This window comes from Heliconius melpomene, chromosome 6 (assembly GCF_056956725.1).
Source record: "Heliconius melpomene rosina isolate 202511_hmr_F chromosome 6, ASM5695672v1, whole genome shotgun sequence".
NCBI classification, from domain to species: domain Eukaryota; kingdom Metazoa; phylum Arthropoda; class Insecta; order Lepidoptera; family Nymphalidae; genus Heliconius; species Heliconius melpomene.
This window is the reverse complement of record NC_140394.1, coordinates 1,092,211-1,111,040: the sequence shown is the minus strand read 5'-3', so window position 1 is coordinate 1,111,040 and position 18,830 is coordinate 1,092,211. Positions and strand designations below refer to the sequence as shown.

The 18,830-nt window shown below is 34.1% G+C and overlaps 1 protein-coding gene across 1 annotated transcript; it reads left to right on the top strand.

The window, feature by feature from the left end:
• Nucleotides 1-2,368: 2,368 nt before the first annotated feature.
• LOC146538002 (organic cation transporter protein-like) lies at nucleotides 2,369-8,646 on the top strand. The gene is made up of 4 exons (XM_085187115.1): nucleotides 2,369-2,919; nucleotides 6,119-6,526; nucleotides 6,815-7,064; nucleotides 7,628-8,646. Exons 1-4 carry the CDS (start codon nucleotides 2,489-2,491, stop codon nucleotides 8,039-8,041), a joined length of 1,503 nt encoding a protein of 500 aa, XP_085043241.1. The 5' UTR covers nucleotides 2,369-2,488; the 3' UTR covers nucleotides 8,042-8,646.
• Nucleotides 8,647-18,830: the final 10,184 nt, after the last annotated feature.

Sequence of the window (18,830 nt, the reverse complement as noted above, 5' to 3'; positions counted from 1 at the left end):
ATAGACTGATAGACATAATTATCTCCTTTATGTCTCGCAGTTAGACTCTCGTCAGCGCAGTCAGGCGCTGTGCTACAACATAATTGATTGTAAATATTTCAAAATCTGATACCTATATATACTTACTAAATTCACAGTACGGAAGAATCAGATAGAACCTCAATTTTCCCGACAAATTATGACAGGAGAGACGGCTGGAATCATCGTAATGACCAGTTGAAGGTGGCCCTAGGGGACTATAAATCCTTAGATAAGTGCAGCAGAGGCGTAATTCTGGTTATTAGCTCCCAAGCTCGAGGAAACCATGTTCCGTGCCTTGTTACTTTTGTTTTCAGAATGTTAAGTGTTTCGATTGCCTTTTTGGGTGCTAATATTTTGTTTCTTTTCTGTTTTTAGGATAGGTAGGTTTTTCTTTGAATTTGTTGGTTAAGTTTTCTGTGGATTTATAGTTTAGAGAAATAATTTTAGTATCTGAGATTCGTCAGCAAATTATGGATATAAATTCCGAAAAGTTGAATCATAGGATTGTTTATTTTCGATTGTTTTATTAAATACACCGAATGTGAAGAATATACTAATATATCACTAAGTGAAATATGTCTGTAGTCACATTGTTTTAAAAGAGAATAATGATGAGGATTTTTTTAAATAAAAACATAATTCACACAATAACACATATATAAATCGATTTCTAAATAGAATGCAAAGTTCACATTAAATATTTTTTCTGTATTATTTTCTATTTATACCCTCAATTAGACATAACTACACACCTACATATATAACTACATAAGTAAGTAAACGCAATTTAAAGATCGTGTAAAAAGTGCAAGATGAATTCGAAGTCACATTAACTTAAAATAAAAACTATACCGGCGTTTACTTGATTGAGAGGGTTAAAAGTGCTGTAAATTACAGGTTGTGGGCCACTGACGTGTGATTACATGTTGGTTGCCGTGCTCGACGTAACGAGCCTGGCCGTCGCGTCGGGTTGACTTTAGACGCGTGGGATCAGGCTTAGAGTATGCGATACGATATCGTGTGTAATAATTAAAAAAAAAATTTAAGAGGTTATATTCGTTGTAAATGTGATGGCTTTAGATTCGACTCCCACTAGAGGAAATGAGCCATTTTCATATCCCCGTTTTGATAAAGACAAAGCGTTGAGTTCTGCCACTCTACACGTATTGATTTATTATTATTTTATATATTATTATGTTTAAACACTTTATATATAATTTTACTTATACATTATTGATCTTGAAGAGAACCAACCTTGAACTGGTTTTTATCTGCCCACTTACATTTATCTGCCATAATATTGAGATTAATGTTTGTGAAATGTTGATAGATAGCACGAAGCATATCAGATATTTAATAGGCCACATCATCGAGATACATTTGAAACGCCTGATTGAAAACACTCGGACTATTATTTTTTACTATTTTATTTGTTTTCCCGATTTAGTTAGAAAAAAATCAGTATTAGATTATACCATATAGTAAACAATGTATTCTATTCTAGCATGGCCTCCCACAAAACCCGGTGTACAGGCCATCAGGATCAACAGAGGTTATAATTGAAAACCTCTTGCAACTCCCAAAAAAATTGTTGAGACCTTGAGAGAGAAAAAAACCTAATAATCCTAAGACCATACGATATGATATAACGTATCGTATAAAGTCTCCCACAGAAAATTATTGAGTGGTTCAAAATGAGACGAAATTACAAATGACTATAGCATTAAAGTCGAAAACGAGTGAGTGGTGGGAATGGGCTATCATTAATAAAGTACATGACGGGCGGCTGTTGTCTGTATATCATTATGGTGGGAGTCGTAAATCTATTTATACATCGCTTGTATTAGTAATGTGTTTTGAAAAAAAAAAATGTTGCCTTTTGGGAAAAAAAAATATAAAATATATATTTTTTTTATTTTAAACTTAGTAAAAATGTGTATATTTAGAAAAAATCGTATTTCCCATCTATGTAGTTAGATAAATGAAGATTTGTGCAGAATTAGGTTGTGTTTTTAGTTTTTTACCTAGCGAGGTAGGTAGAAGAAATCGAGACACTTCCTTCTCTACACAACGCCAAGTTATTCAAATATTTCGTATTTAGTGGCGGAACCCGAATGGTTAAGTGCTGTGCTGCTGTGTTTACATAAACATGCAAATTGCAATATTCCAATAAAAATACTAATTCAAAGTCACTCACCATGCATAATTAGTGTATTTTAACACCATTGTTCTTCATGTTCCAAGGCTTTCTAATAAATGAGCAATATAGGAATAAAGATTGACTCTTATCGCTTAACAATAAACGTGAGATTCGCTGAAACTTCAAGTAGCATTATATGAAAGTGTGATACGAGTTTCCTTAACTGAATACAACGATACAGTCGTATTTAGTTGCAAGCGTTCACAAATGACGCATCACACCAAGAAATTTCATAAAAATTAAAATAAATTATAATTTCTAACAAAAATGAAGTTAAAATTGAAACAATTAAATATTATATCCAAAGATCGGATAAATGATGAGGAGAATGATAATTGTGAAAGTGACTATATAGAAGAGACGATAGGTGCAGTCGGTTTGTGGCAAGTGATCGTGTGTTCCGCAGCATGCCTGACGAGGTTCCTGGCGATGGGCAACATGACATCAGTTGTCTTTCTAACGCCCATCACAAAATTTTCGTGTTCAGAATTTCAAGGAAATACAAGTATTGTAGCGGAAAATATGACTTGTTATAAAAATTGTTCCAAATATGTGTTTCATTCGGATGTAATGGAGACGACGCTTATATCGGATTTTGGATTGATTTGCGAGAGATCGTGGCTCGCGAGTATGACGCAAACTATTTTGATGCTTGGTTTAGTGATTGGTGTCTCCATATTTGGTTGGATGTCGGACAGGTATTCTATTATGTTTGTAATAAGTACGCCATCATCATCATCATCAAAGCTGTCATCTGTTTGCATCCAATCCTATTAAGCAATATAAATATGTATCTCTATCTTATGTTACTGACTAGGTTACGTTACAAAATATTCCATGCTCCAACTTCATTTAATTCACTTCAAAGTAAATTGATCGGCTAGGTTTGGCCTAATAAGATCTGATTACAGAAAATTTTCTCGGAATATTCCACATAGCGGTGTAGGCAGAGGGGATCAAGTGTTAAGACACTATATTTCTCACTTTCCGCTGTATTTTTGAGACCTTAAGTTGAGCAGCGGACTCCACGATGTGTTATGTAATATTACGAGAGCGTGAAAATGAAAATGTTAAATAATTCATTCCCCTAAATGAGAATCCAACCTACTACCGTCGAATGTGTTAGTTGAGCAATAATGACTTCATCAATGTTAGTGTCTAGTTGTAATAAAATATCTAAAACAAATCATTAAATAACGTATATATGTCAACTTTAGTCTTATCTTTTCTTTCTTACAGTATCATTTTTGAAGATAATATTTTTATTTCTAAGTTCTGCCAAATAGAAAATTTTATAGTTCTCATTTTAAATTTTGATTTTAGATAAAATTAAAAATAAATAAAATTTCTTCATAAAGAACTAAAAACTTATAAACGCGATTGTATGTGTTTTTGTACATTTGTACTTTGATTATCCCGCCAAATGTGAATGGATTTTGGTGGTTATTTAGTATGATAGCACATATTTTAGAGATGATTTTCTGTAATTTTATGGCAAATGGTTCAGCACTTTATATTAATCGGATTTTAATAGGTGTACAAGCATAAATCATTTCAATCATTTTAATCATTTTAATCAAAATAAACGTAATGATTGTTCAGTTTCAATCCACAATTGTGCATTTATGATAAAATTATATGCTATTCAAATGATAAGACTAATTTAAAATTCTAACAATTTGGTACTGACTTATGTTACATTACAAACATTGTAAATTTTTTCGTTGTATTTTCCTTAGTCCTTTTTTGGAGCCGGTTAAAGTTGATGCCAGTTATGGCACAGGGACACAGTTGCGGCGGTCTTAATGGGAACGGAGTGTCTAAACTGGTTACCTGTCTACCCTGCGGGGTGAGGTACAGGGTGACACTAAAAAAAAATTAACAGATACAACAGATTATTATCTAATACTGATACTATAGAACTGAAGAATTTGAATGTAGCACATTCTTAGAAACTACTGGTTTGAATGAAGAAATTATTTCTGCGTTGGAAAACCCATTTATTGCTAAAGACTACGGAAACGACTTTGTTTTATTCCTACTGTGTAAAGAAAGATTATACTATACCGATAGCATTTAACATTGAATTTACGCACAGAAATCTAGGCATTTAATCAACTAGTCTGTTTGTTCATATACATACATAATTATAATGTACTAGTTTTACCTGCGGCTTCGATCGCTTGGTTTTTTAGCTTTACGCTTTATTCCTTATATTTAATAAAATGTACTTTTGTAGTTAGAGGTCGTTATTGTGCAGGGGTATAAGCGTGCGACTCTACCGACGGTTGTGAGTTCGATTTCTACTCGGAGAAATGAAATATTTTATATTTTCACGCCTTACGTGGGTAACGAGGCAAAGCTGAAGGCGGAGCTATAAATTAAATTAATCTAAACTCGGATGGTTTATTAGTACATCCTGAAGAGTTTCTCTATTCTAAATTACGTATAGCGAATACAGAAAATTTTAAAAATAGAGACTTTTGAGACCGAAAAACAAATAAGTGTACTATGTATTATCAAAACGTAATCTAGTCGTAGATAACTACAGTTATATAAACAAGCAAATAGTCTATACATATATAACTCTAAGTTTATAATGAAAATTAAACAACCTGCTATAAATCTTTTTATTTACTTGATGATTTAAAATATATTTAAATATCTTTTTAGGCCTACGAACTTGTAGAATAAAGAAGAAAAATAATATTTATTTGAGGCCGTGGAGCCGCACAGCGGCACAGCGGTGGTGGGTTCGATTCGTATTCGAGGGAATTAATTATTTTCATTTTCTCTGTTTTTCTGAAACCAGGAAAATGAAATAAAAATAGTCCATGCTGTAGTACTTTGCTACCACTTACACATAAGTAGCCATTACCTTATCATATAAAAATACTCGAGTTTGATGCCATTTTTATAGCATTCGTCTAGCTACAAAATGGTTTCATAAATGACTTGTTGCTTCCTGCGGCTTCGTCTCCTTGGTCAAATAGTAACTTAGAATTGTCAATACAACGGACAGTGAATTAAAATATATAAGATGGTTGTGCGTTCGTTTCAGCTCAGGGAAATGCCCATTAATACTTTAATAACTCAATAAAGAAATATTAATATGTCTTTTTATTGGTCCTGTTTGTAATTTCCACAGTAACTAATAGTATTTAGACAAAGTTAGTTTTTTACACAGCACTCAATCTTTGAAATATTTTAAATACTAGTTGCTACCCAGTTCTTAGTTGCGTGGACTTCAAGAGTTGTGCGTCTACATGTGGATGAACAGACAAACAAACATGCAGATTTTTTGCCTGCTATAGTCAGAGGGAACCTAATGTTAAGACCCTTCGTTCGCCACTTTCTGCCCAGTTCTCCATACATTGTACCTATATATTGATGGAACGCCACGCTTTATCTTTTAGTTTGAGCAAATAAACTAAAATAATTCATACTCCCTGAGTGGAAATCGTACTCACAACCGTCGTTTTACATTCACACGTTTGATTTGAGTTGTATTCAACATTAACATAATATAACATGCGCTCCTTATATTTAAAAACGTGAGGACGTGATCGTTAGAAAGTGGTATAATAAACCAGTAATTGTATTGTTTGTTTTGTAACCTTGTTGGAACAAGCAATAGTAAATAATCTACAGGCTTAGTTTTAAAGATAGCGTAAGTACCTAATAAGAATATAGAACAGCACTTATGTGAAAATTATCTATTATAAATTAAAAAAAAACTAAATCAGCTTCACGCTGTACCCCGCACACAGCAGGGTAGTCAGAGGGACCCTATTGTTAAAACAGAAAATATTCTGTCATATGCTTGTGTCCCTGGGCCATGACTGGCATAAAAAAAGAAGTAAGGTCAAATATAAAAAAAATGCTATTCAATTTCAGATATGGCCGTCGTATCGCACTCTTAGTATCCACCATCCTGAACATAATATCTATGATACCCACATCCTTTGTAACCGAATTTTGGATGTTCAACACATTAAGGTTCATAAGCGGTGTGGCCTCTGGAGGTTCCCTAATAATATGCATACCAGTGGTCATGGAGATTATAGGCAAGAGATATAGAGAAGTGGCCGGAGCCCTGTGTATTCTACCTGATGGTATAGCAGAGGCTTCGTTAGCCCTCTTTGCTTATTTTCTACCCACATGGAACAGTTATTTACTTGGATTTAGCTTATCCTGTGTCTTCATTTTGGTTTTGATCTGCTTTGTACCAGAATCGCCAAGGTGGTTGATATCTGTTGGTAGAATTGATGATGCTGTTCGGATTTTGGAGAGTGCTGCGAAAACGTAAGTTTTCTTATTATTAACTTCACGCTATATACATCGCACTGCATGCAGAGAAAAGCTAGTGCTAAGACACTCCGTTCCTCATTTTTCGTTTGAATTATTGAGGTATTGCGTCTTGAGTGGTAACAAGGCAAAACGGGGTGGAAAGTGGAGAATGGAGAGTCCTAACATGCGGTTCCCTCTGCCTACCTTGGTATATGCTAGATACAGCGCGAAGGTGAAGAAGAAATTGGTTTCACCTATTTTTTTTTCTTGTATTTTGTTTTTATATCAAAAAGTTTGTTCCAGAAATAACTTAAACACAACAAATATTAAAGAAATAGTCACGAAGAAAGTTGAGGCAATGAATATAAAGGAAAACGACAAAATATGTCCGAGCTACTTCGACTTCTTCAGAACAAAAGAGCTAAGATACATCACCATGTCGACACTCTGTGTCTGGACGGTTGTAGGCACCACCTACTACGGGATATACCAGTATGTGACCTTGCTAAGCGACAATATATTTATAACTGTTGCTATTTTGGGATTGATGCAGGTGAGTTTTGAAATTTTCTTGTAAAATTTGGTTACACGCGGGATAAAGCGGGATACATTTGAAGCTAAAAAATATTAAAGAAGAAAAAATGAAACATTAACCCATATGAACCCAATCCTTGACATTTTGAGTACCTATTAAAATATCAAACCGATTAATATTTTATAGCTGCAGCTACTGTTTTCTGTAAGCCGCTGTACAAAGTTTATTGCGTGTTGTCACTTAAGTATGAAATATCGTAAGAGTGGTGTTAGCATGGCGTTTTCGTTTTCCAAGTGGTATGAAAGGCTTATTTATAGACGCATATAGCTTTAAGTACCTAGTTTATATGTGTACTATTATTATTATTCTTTTATATTATTGTATTAATAACTTTTATTATATAAGTATAATATCGCATAATTTAGTTTTAAAATGTAAAGAAAGAAATACATTTAAAATCTTCAGTCTTTCTACGGCAGTAGTGATTTTTTTATATAATAGATATTTTCTCAATTCGAATTGAATGTATTAAAACCAGAATGAAACTAGCAACCAATTTGAATATATATTTTTGTTTCCAGCTCCCACTATGTCCAACAGAAATCGTAATAACTAAAGTGTACAGCAGGAAATCATCACTCATGGCCACATTAGTACTAACCGGACTGACTATGATTCTTCTGATATTTACCCCGAAAGGGCACTGGTCAACCAGCGCCTTAGGAATTATAGGCTTCGCTGCAGTTTCTGTTTCATTTGCAATAATTTACGTTTACGAAGCAGAATTATATCCAACTACTTTAAGGAATATGGCTTTTGGTTTTGCGTCCGCAGCAGCTAAGATAGGGGCGATGGTAGCACCTTTTATAGCGAACATATCGCCTACATGGATACCTTCAGCGATTTTTGGCGGTATTTCATTGATAGCTGCTCTGTCTTGTGTCATATTACCAGAAACGAAAGGAAAAAATTTGAAAGATACTGTCAATTCGTGAAATGTGAAAATATTATGTTTTTTCAAGGGAAGCTTTATAGGTTTAATTGTATTTTAATTTATTTTTCTCGACGGTGTTTCTAGTTGAGATGTGATCTTCTTTTCTCTTCCGTAGTGAAGGGGGAACCTAGTAGTAAAACTCTGTTCCCCATCCATCGCCAAGAATAGAACCCACAATCGTTGCGTTTATAGTTAGACGTGATGTGATGATAACGGGCTCAGATTTTCATTTAAAATGAGCGAATAAAGGATATAAGGAGGATAGAGAGTGGATATTTTAATACGTTTTTTCTAGAATAAATATTAAAAATTATTAGGCATAATTTAAGATTGTTATTTAATGTTGCCATTTTTGCAAAAGATTTTTGTATGAGTGTTTTAGTGTGAGTGTATAGTTATTTTTGTGTGTAGTTTTTTCATGCATGTGTGTGGAACATTTCTTAATTAAAATAACAAATAGTTAATTAAAATAACATTTGGTAATCAAATTTAGGATGGTTATAAAATAATATTGATAAATTTAAATAAAACTTAAATGTTAGTACAACATAAAGAATTATGTGATTTTAATAATTTAACATTAAAAATATAATTACAGAATTGAAATTGCGTTTTATTGATTCATGGCTCATTATCTTATATTAGTAGAGAGTAGAGAAATTGTTATAGTTTAACAAGATATTTTGAAGTTATAAACACAAAGATGTGTTTTCAAAGCTACATTTTCTTATTTTTTAATAAAGATAGTGTCTGGACACTCTTTTCCGATTTACGTTCGAATTCTAAACATAGCGTATTGAGTGACGAAACTTAACACCACGTTATGTCTTGCCAGCACAATCCTAGTATTTACGATCGGAAGCTGTCCCATTGCGCGATGGCCTCGAAGTTTTGTAACATAGTTAACAACACGCTTTAAATAAACATCAGATAAAATATAAGAATATTTCTTAAACAAACACCAATTAAAGATAAAAAAATGTAAAATTTGAATGTTCAACAAACACTTTATAATAAAACACAATTTCCACACTTAAAGTGTAATTGATTGCTTCAAGATGCGATAGGGGGAAAAAATATAAGCTAACTAATGGGGGTTATGACACTTCTCTTATCACTGGCCCTCTTATCAGCCACGTCGGTTATTAATAAAGAATTATTGGCCACGATAAAGGTTGGAGAGTGTTCTTTTGACAAATTTACGAGGGAATTAATAATAATGACTTATTTTCGTGTTTTGTAGATAATACGAAAATTTGAATGTTTTAATTAACAGGATAGATAAAGAATTTAGTGTTAAGACACTTCGTTCGTCTTTTTTGAACTGCTTAGTTACATTATTTTACCGTAACTTAAAGCCGCAGTATGTCTGGTCAGAGCAGGGATATACATAGGGATTTAAATATCAATCTATTCTATTATATTATAACATAGTACTATATAGAGGCCAGTGGTAGCGCAGGGGCACAAACGGGCAACTGTAAATATTACAGGTAGTGTGTTCAATTCCCACTCGAAATTAAATAATGGGTTTTTTTTCTATTTTCGTTTCCCCGCTCTGGTTACCTCAACACTAGGTTCACAGGTTCCATCTGTCTACCATAATATGTGCAAGGTGCAGCATGAAGCTAAATAATTAAAATAAAATAAAAAACATATAGGTATAAATATAATGGGGCCATCCCCATTCGGTAGAATAGAACCCACAAGATGCCTATGCTATTGCCACACACTGTCCCACTAAGCCACGTTTGTATAAAAGATAAATATATTGTTATATCGTAGATAAATTGACATAATACCCATGTTAATTTGTATAATAATATTCTTGGCATTAAATTATTGATACTATTTATACTTTATATGAGTAAACAAATAAATTATGGAAGATAAGTGTTTGCGTTGCGAAAGTGAAGTGTTGTAAAGTAAGTACGGGTTTGGTTTATAGCCTTGAGAATGTATTTAGTAAGCTATTTAGAAACTTGGGTTCGATTCCCACGAAGGAATGAATTATTTCTATTTCTTCGCCCCGGTAACCAAAGGCCAAAAGGCGGCGTTGAATACCGCCACTTAATATGCAGTGTTCCCTTAATTGGGCGGTGCATGGAGAACCTTCTGTGCTAACCCTCTGTAACATGCGGGATACAGCGTGAAAGTAAATAATTATAAAATATGTATATAGAAAATATTTCATGTATCAGTATAAAATAAACATGTAGTAAATGAGCATCGTTAAAGAATTTAATTACCTTCATAAAAATATTGAAAATAACCGGACATGTATGGCAGTTGGCTATGAAGCGATAAGTTGAAATACACTAAAAGGTCATATGTACAAAATATATATTTATTTTAATTTTGTTTCTTTTTTTTTTCAAAAAGACTAGAGTCTAATTATACAGCATTTTAGTTCTTTACAAAAATATTTTTTTATCTCGCCAGTCATGGCACAGGGGCACAAGGTGCGACTGGAAAATCGAAAAGCGGGGTATCTTAACTGTAGGTACCCAGGTTCCCTCAGCGAACCCTACTTTGTGCGGGATCGAGCGTGAAACTAATAAAAACAAAACCTAAATCAATAAACAGTGTAAATAACATCGATTATCTTATTCAGCGCACTTTAGCTATCTACAACGGATTTATCTCGTTGAGACGCGATTTGTGCGTCAAATAAACTGAGAGGGGGCGGCGTGTTTGATGTTGTGGTGCGAGTACCTGCAAGCAAGTGGTCATTTGGAATTGATTATAATATACTATACAATCTATATACTTTTATTATATAAAAGGATTGCCTTTGTCGACGAATGTCGTCATCATATGGGATAGCAATATCAACAATTATTCAGCTATTTTCAAGACCTGGGATTTCAGTGTATATACACTAATATATATATTTATTGAGGAACGTCATAGGCTGTATTAAATAACGTTAACATAGGTTACATTAAAAATAGCTGTACCTACCTGCGATCAGTGCACTTAGAATGTGTCATGTGTCATATACAATCATATCATGGCATATAATGACACACACTATCATAACATGGCAGAGACGAAGCCGCGGGTAAAATCTTGTATATTATAATAGCCGAACCTAAATCAGTTCTATCCCAGTAATTTGTATCCCATAAAATTATTACTGGCTTTCAATGGACTTCCACCATAATTTAAGAGGGTATCATTAAAAATCATAAAGTCTTGCTCGTGATCGTCGACGGTCCGGAGCGGCAATCTACTGCAACCTGTTATTTGGCAAAACGATCTGGTAATCTGATGGAGAAGGAACCTTCGGTCTTCGCTTATGTAAATATGTCTTTATTTTACTTTGGTATTTTTGTATTGTTACTTGAAACGGAAGAGAATGTATGAGTAGATTTTTGTTAATGTATTAGTTTTGTTGTCGTTATTTTTTTTTTGTAATGTAATTAATGGTTGTGGGTTCGATTTCTACTCTGGGAATGAAATATTTTTCGTTTCATGGATACGGAGGACAAGGCCCCCTCCCTTCCCTACCGAAAGTTATAAAGAATTTTATGTATTTATATATTGTCTGTATTTATTAATTATTTTTATTTAATAAATTAAAATTCTTAGTTATGAAGACGGGGAACGGAATATGTTAACACTATTTTCCCTCTGCCTACCCTGCTGAGTGCGGGATATAGCGTGAAGCTGATTTTAATTTATGAAGACCTAAATACTGTTTGAGGCCGTCGTGGACACAAGACACAAGTTGTGGGTTAGATTCCCACTCGGCCGAATGGAATGTTTAATATTTTTATTTCGTCGCTTTGGTAACGTTAATAAGTTCTGGAACTCCGGAACTGGGGAATGGAAGTTTTTAAATAGGAATGGTCTTAATACTAGGTTTCCAGGTTTCCCTCTACCTCATGCTATATGTGTGTGAAGGTAATAAAAAAAGAAGTGACAGGTATAAAATTCAATACTTATAAATGTTTATTATAAGTCGGCATATCTAAGTACGAGTAAGTGCAAGTACCATTTCACAATACATTAAATGGTCACGTCCATACATATTATCCATTAGCAGCACGTCACAACAATGTCCTCCCTGGGGGGCGACGGCGCTACCCCGGTATAGAGCAGTTCCGGCGACACGTGTGGTCCGTCCGTGTGCTAGGTGATGAATGAAGTGTGACTTTGCTATTTGAAAATCAAAGGAGAAATAGTAGAGAACAAAAATATTTTGTAAAGTAAGAAAAAATAACAGAAAAAGAGAAAAATTACTATAATCATTATCCTGCTGAAAAAAAATTGTCCTTGTAAGTTAGGATAAGAATTTTCCGAATTGAACCAATAGTTTCTGAGATTAGCGTTTTTAACCAAACAAACAGTTTAACTTTATGATAATAGTATAGTATAGTTTTGTTTCTGGTGATTTTATAGAGGGCGCCACATTGGTGAAAAGGATAAAGCGTGTGCTTGGGCATGCCATCGGATCGTAAAGAAGGTTTTAAAGTGAATTTAATAAAGTTAGTGTTTGTAGAAACAGAAACGGCGAATAATATTTATCTGAACAGATTTGGATTAAATTTGGCACATACATAACTACAGAAAAATCTAGATCACATTTATTTAGAATGGCTGTATTGGGGTTGTCCTGATTCTGGGAAGTTCTGGGTTCGATTCTGGGGAAATTAACTAACTCCGCACATAGCCACGTTAACAGAGCGAGGATATGAGAAATGAAAAGAGATAATTAAAATATGAAATAATTAATTTTGTCGAACCTACTCGCTTAGAGTCGCCTACTGTCCAAGTGAATGTTAAGCATTTTTATGGAATAAAGATATTTTGACTTTGACTTTGACTACCAGAGCCGTAAGTATAAACCTACATATATGCATTATAGTTCACTTTATATGGCGCATCTGTATGTCACGCAAAAAATAATTATAGTTAAAATTCAGTATGGCGCGCACTGTCGGTGGTCTACCCATTGGTATTCTGTGCGGGGCGAGGCTGTTGCGAGACGATTTATAAGGACGTGGCTGATTAAACAAATACAGGTTGTTAATGATTTACTAGGTTTGTGAGATGCATGTGATTGGGTGGCGGTGGGTGTGGATTCTAAACTGGAAAATGTAAATATGGTTTAGTTTCTATAAATATTTTCAGTTACTTTATATTAAGTTCGTTATATGTAACAGATTATATAAATTTAGATAGACTTTGTTTTTAACTTTCTGTCCATATTGGAGGAGAAACAAACATTGGACTAGAGGTGAAATTTAATATGCTAAATTCACGTAATACTAAGAGAGGATTTCAGGAAATGGGAAAGCAACGAGATTTTTAATTTGCAAACAGAATGCCGGTCGACGAGTAGTTGAAAAATAAATAAATAAATAAAATGTCACAGATATCTGTTATATAAGTTTGTACATACAAAATTACTTTTATTTTACTTTCAAATGTTTTATTCGTCCCGCCATTTATGTACAATAGTATCGATGGACTTTATTTTTCTCATAACCCTCCAAAGTAAGTTCAAACCATCTAATCAGCATATAACTTACATTTCGATGTAATTAAACACTTTTTATTCTTTCCTGTCGACGTCGAAACCCAAAATCGTGACTGAAGTTTATGTCTTTTGAATTTATACGACTTATTGCTGAAATAAAGCATGTTTCGTATATTTATAGTTGTATTACGAGGTCTGGTATATAGGAATAGCTATCTATAGTGGTCAATGGCACGGTTTCGTCAAATGTATGTTTAATTCTTTTTCACTTCAAATATTTGTCTAAAAATGAATATTGAAGTATTCCATTTTAATCCTTTTTCTTCTTCGAAAAATCATCAATCATTGATCTTAGGATGCAGTTTTCATACATAAATTATATATCTATGAACAATAATGGCATCTCAACATCTACCTCAGAGTTAAGAGCGATTTATAAATATGGGCCTCAGTGCTCCCATACGCTTCATAAAATAAATACTAAATACAATAAATAAATCATTTACCACCTAATAAACAAATTCCTGTTAAAAACAATAAAATTTTAATAGCCGTATTTTGTTCTAATCAGTGATAAAGAATCAAAACCTATAGAAATACTTACTGTGTAAGTGACAGTTTGTATTCACAGAGGCGGCAGTGAAAGCCATTATTTGAATTTAATCACGAAGACCGCATCGCTGTGTTGTAAAACTTTAATAAGCACTTGTCATTCGTTTTGTTGACATCCGGTTAAATATGTTTTTTTAGTATGTTCCTAATTTTTCCTTCATAACATGATGGTAAGAGGGAGCCTAGTGTTAAGGCACTTCATTTTCCACTTTCTGTCTAACTGTCGTGGCATTTTGTGTTAAGTGGTGAAACTCAATGCTTTGCCTTCTGAGTGTTACCAGAGTGAAGAAGTAAAAACAATTAATTTCCCTGAAAGGAGATTGAACCCACAACGATAAACTTAAGCATTACATTATACACATAAGATACCTAACTAATTTTACCTTAACGATATTAATAAACACTTAAATATACTGTTTAATTTCCACCATTTTAGGAGTAATGAGATTTCAAGTAGACACTTACTTACCTACATACATATGTATGCTTGTGTCGTTCGTATCGAATATAAAGGAATACAGTCGTTTTACTACCGTTTTATGAACACTCGTTTCATATATTTAAAACGTTTGGCGTATGTAATTTCGTTTAAATAATGAACTAGTCGTCGTACTGAACTAGAGTCGAACCTACTACCGTCACATTTACAATCGTACACATTTAAATACACCGATGTCCTGCCGCGGAGCCACGACGACCTCATAAATAATAATAATTTGGCACGCGTCATTTATATCTTTTACCCTCGATTCCGTTTGATTTTCATAGTTATTGCGCCAGACGTACTACAGCGAAACGACTGTCGATGAAAGTAACAGACTTCAGTTCCACAAATTCGATTTTTTACGAGATAATTATTACCGACATCTCACAGTAACGTAGCTTATTTATTTCATCACTATATAAAATAAAATTTATGAGAAGAATGTCTATTTATTTCTTGGCGTTGCTCGTGTTTGAATGAATGTGAAATTTGTCCATCGTAAAATAAGATTAGCGTTTAATGTGTCTGTATTCATTTTAGTTTAGATATTTTTTTAGGTTTTTATGTATTTTGAGAGGCAGAGAGTACTCTCACACTGAAGAAATGAAAATATTAAATATTTCATTTCTTCGATTGGGAATCGAGCTCACAACCTGTCACGTTTACAGTCATAGGACTGGCCTCCATATAAACAACTTCCCCCATAAAAACATATACCTTTAATGGACATTTACTAAAAAACTATCAATCATCTAAAAAAAAAAAACAGCCATCAAGTCTTTCGAAATCATCAACGACATCGCTATTCATGTAAAATAGAAGTAATGATACATTTCGTGTCACGATATCGCCTCCGAAGGCGGTGCAGCGTAATCGTGGTTCTGCATAATTCTCCCATTCAATCAAACGTGGAGCCTTCTGTTGCGATGTGAATGTACCTACTGGGTGGGTTTTTGTAGGCCTTGTTACGTGGATGAACTAGTTTAGTATATTGCGTTTTGGTTAATATTGTGTTATTTGATGGTTGTGGGTTCGATTCTCGCAAGTACAGTTTGTTTGTTTCCTACCAAGGGCTGCCCTACTCGAAAATTATATACACTTTCATGTTTATTTGAAGATTATATCCCAATTTCATAGTTGGTGTTAATTTCAGTTGATATGCAATCCACACAAAACCAGTACATATCACTAGGCCTTTTACACCTTCATGCTGTATTGTACGCCGCACGCAGCAGGGTAACCATGGAGAATGTGGGAATCCAGTGTTAAAATACTCCGTTCCCATTTATATAGTTCAGTTGTCGGCTCTCCGCCGAAATCTGGAGGCATTGCGTATTGTGTAACGGAACAAAGCGCCCCGCTACCACAGCAATGAAACTCAAATAGTAAATATTCGAGTGGGAACCGAACTCTTAACCTGTCACGTGTATAATCGATTTACCCCGATTGACCTCAAAAAACTGAAATGAACACTAAACCAAACATATATATTCAATATATTGCACAAGATCGATGAAATAAATCTATTTGGAAGGATATACTATAAACACTTCCATAAGTAGGGTATTAAGTTGCGCGTACGCACATCGGCAAGAACATTTATTTGTTATTTATTCGCGGCCAATAAGACCAACATTCAAATAGTTCATTAGGCAAAGCGTAGACATATCGAGCCCTTTATATGCGGACTACGTTTGTGTACTTTATTTAACTGCTTCTTGTTGAAATAGCTGTGGACATACGGCTGTCCAAAATTTTGCACGGTACTATTTTTTTTTCTTAATCTTTTGATTTTTTTTGTAGCTTCACGCTTTATCGGGATCGCCAGAACATCTTTCTCCTCGTCCACTGTCTTCAATCTCTTCATATAACCTCCTTTCCTAATCATGTCGTCATGCTTTGTATGTGGTCTGATTTCTTTTTGTAGCTCTATGTTCTGTATATAGCAAGATAAGCAGAGGGACCTGAGAACCTAATGCTAAGGCACTGTTATTAAGACACTTTAGTTCTCCACTTTTCTTTTCGTGCAGTTCTGCTGAAAATTCTTTATTCTAAATATCGATGAATTTTTTCTTGACACAAAAAATGTCATGAAATACTTCCCACCAGAGCAGTGTGTCCAACATGTCAGCGCACAAATCATTGCGTGACGTGGTTATATACGAGCATCTCGCATTGGGAACGGAAAGTATTATAGCGAGTACGTCTTACAGTGTACCTACCTACCTGTACCTACCTGTACCTACCTGTGTTACAATGTTGAATCGTAATTAGGGATTTATCGATCAAATGCATATTCGAGGATGTCATGTGTTATATCAATGCAATAATCATAAATTATAAATGGTTATGGGTTCAAATCCAAGTGGGTATTATGTTGCTGTTGGTTGGAATACGTATAAGTATACTCGAGTGAGTACTGTGAATAAAAACGGCATCTCATGATCGATCTAGTTGAGAGCGGAATATAAATACGGGTCTTAGATAGTGTAATAAGTAATTAAGTCAGATAGAATATAAGTCAATGCATTTTGGCATGGAAATAGCATAAAATCTTAAGCAACTTATTTTAAGCATTCGTGGCGTTCTATGCAGTTTTCAAAGGAAAAATAAAAATATAAAATCAAATTAAATTTAAAGATATCAATTAATTCTTTAGAGGCCAGTCGTGGCGCAGGGCACAAGCGTACGACTGTAAACGCGACAGGTTGTGGGTTCAATACCCACTTGAGAAAATGTCATATTTAATATTTTCATTAACTCGCTCTGGTAAGGAGGCAAAGCATTGAATTCCATCACGCACTACCTTCAGAAGTCAGTAAGTGGGGTACGGAAGTTACTTAATGCAAAAGGGGCTGCCTTAACACTAGGTGCCCAGGTTCCTTCTGCCTATCCTATATAAAAAAACCCAAATCTATTGATAATCTAAACACATAGAGCCTTGTAAATGTACCTTACAGGCTACCTACATACATAACACAAGCCGTGATCGATCTTTAATTGAGATAAGTAAACTATTAAGTGATTGCAATGCGAAGCGAGCCGTGTAACGACGATGTGCTTCAGTTACTCCCTTGCGTATATTTTGTAATAATTTAAAGTGTTCATTCCCTTTGGATAAAAAAATACTGATTGAGTGAATTTTGAAATCTTGTAAAGTTATTATTATATTTATTTTCATTTCTCATATCTGGCATACAACGCACAATGTAGAGCTCCTTCTCTCAATACGATTTAAATCCAGAATTCGGCGGAAAATGAAGAATCGGTCTTAATGGGAACGGAGTGTTTTATCTCTAGGTTCACAGACTCCCTCTGAGTCAAAGTCAAAGTCAAAGTCAAAATATCTTTATTCCATAAAAATGCTTAACATTCACTTGGACATGTCATAAAAGATAAAAAAAAAAAATGGAAAACAAAATAACCAAAAAAAATGTGCAATTTTGACTTGAAAAAAGCCCGTTCAAATGGTTGAGCTCATGAGAAGATACAGGCAAAGAAACTCATGGCCACTCTTTTTAAATGCCAACATTTGTTATAAATCACAATTAACAATTTTAACTTAGAAATAGAGCAACTCATTTCCAAACATCTTTATCGCGAACATAATCTTTAACAGAGTAATAAGCTTTTTGGCAGAGCCTGTGCTTTACCACTTTTTTAAATTTGTTCAGTGATAAATTAACCACGTCGTTTGGAAGTTTGTTATAAAAGTGTATACTTTGACCTACGAATGAGTGAGACACTTTATGGAGCCTAGAGAAGGGCACAGCAAGCTTATTTTTATTTCTTAAATTATATTGATGGAGGTCACTGTTTTTATTAAATTTATTAATATTCTTATGCACATATACTAAGTTGTCGTAAATATATTGGGAGTGTAGTGTGAGGATGTTAAAGTCTTTAAATTTATTCCTTAGTGACTCCCGTGGACCCATTTTATAGACTGCTCGGACAGCCCGTTTTTGGAGCACAAAAATGGTATCTATGTCAGCGGCACTGCCCCAAAGTAATAGGCCGTAAGACATAATGCTATGAAAATAGCTGAAGTATACTAAACGCGCGGTGTCAACATCGGTCAGTTGACGAATCTTGCGGACAGCATACGCTGCCGAACTAAGTCTACCAGATAAAGTTTCTATATGCGGACCCCATTGTAACTTAGCATCTAATGTTATACCTAAGAAAACAGTTTCATTAACTACT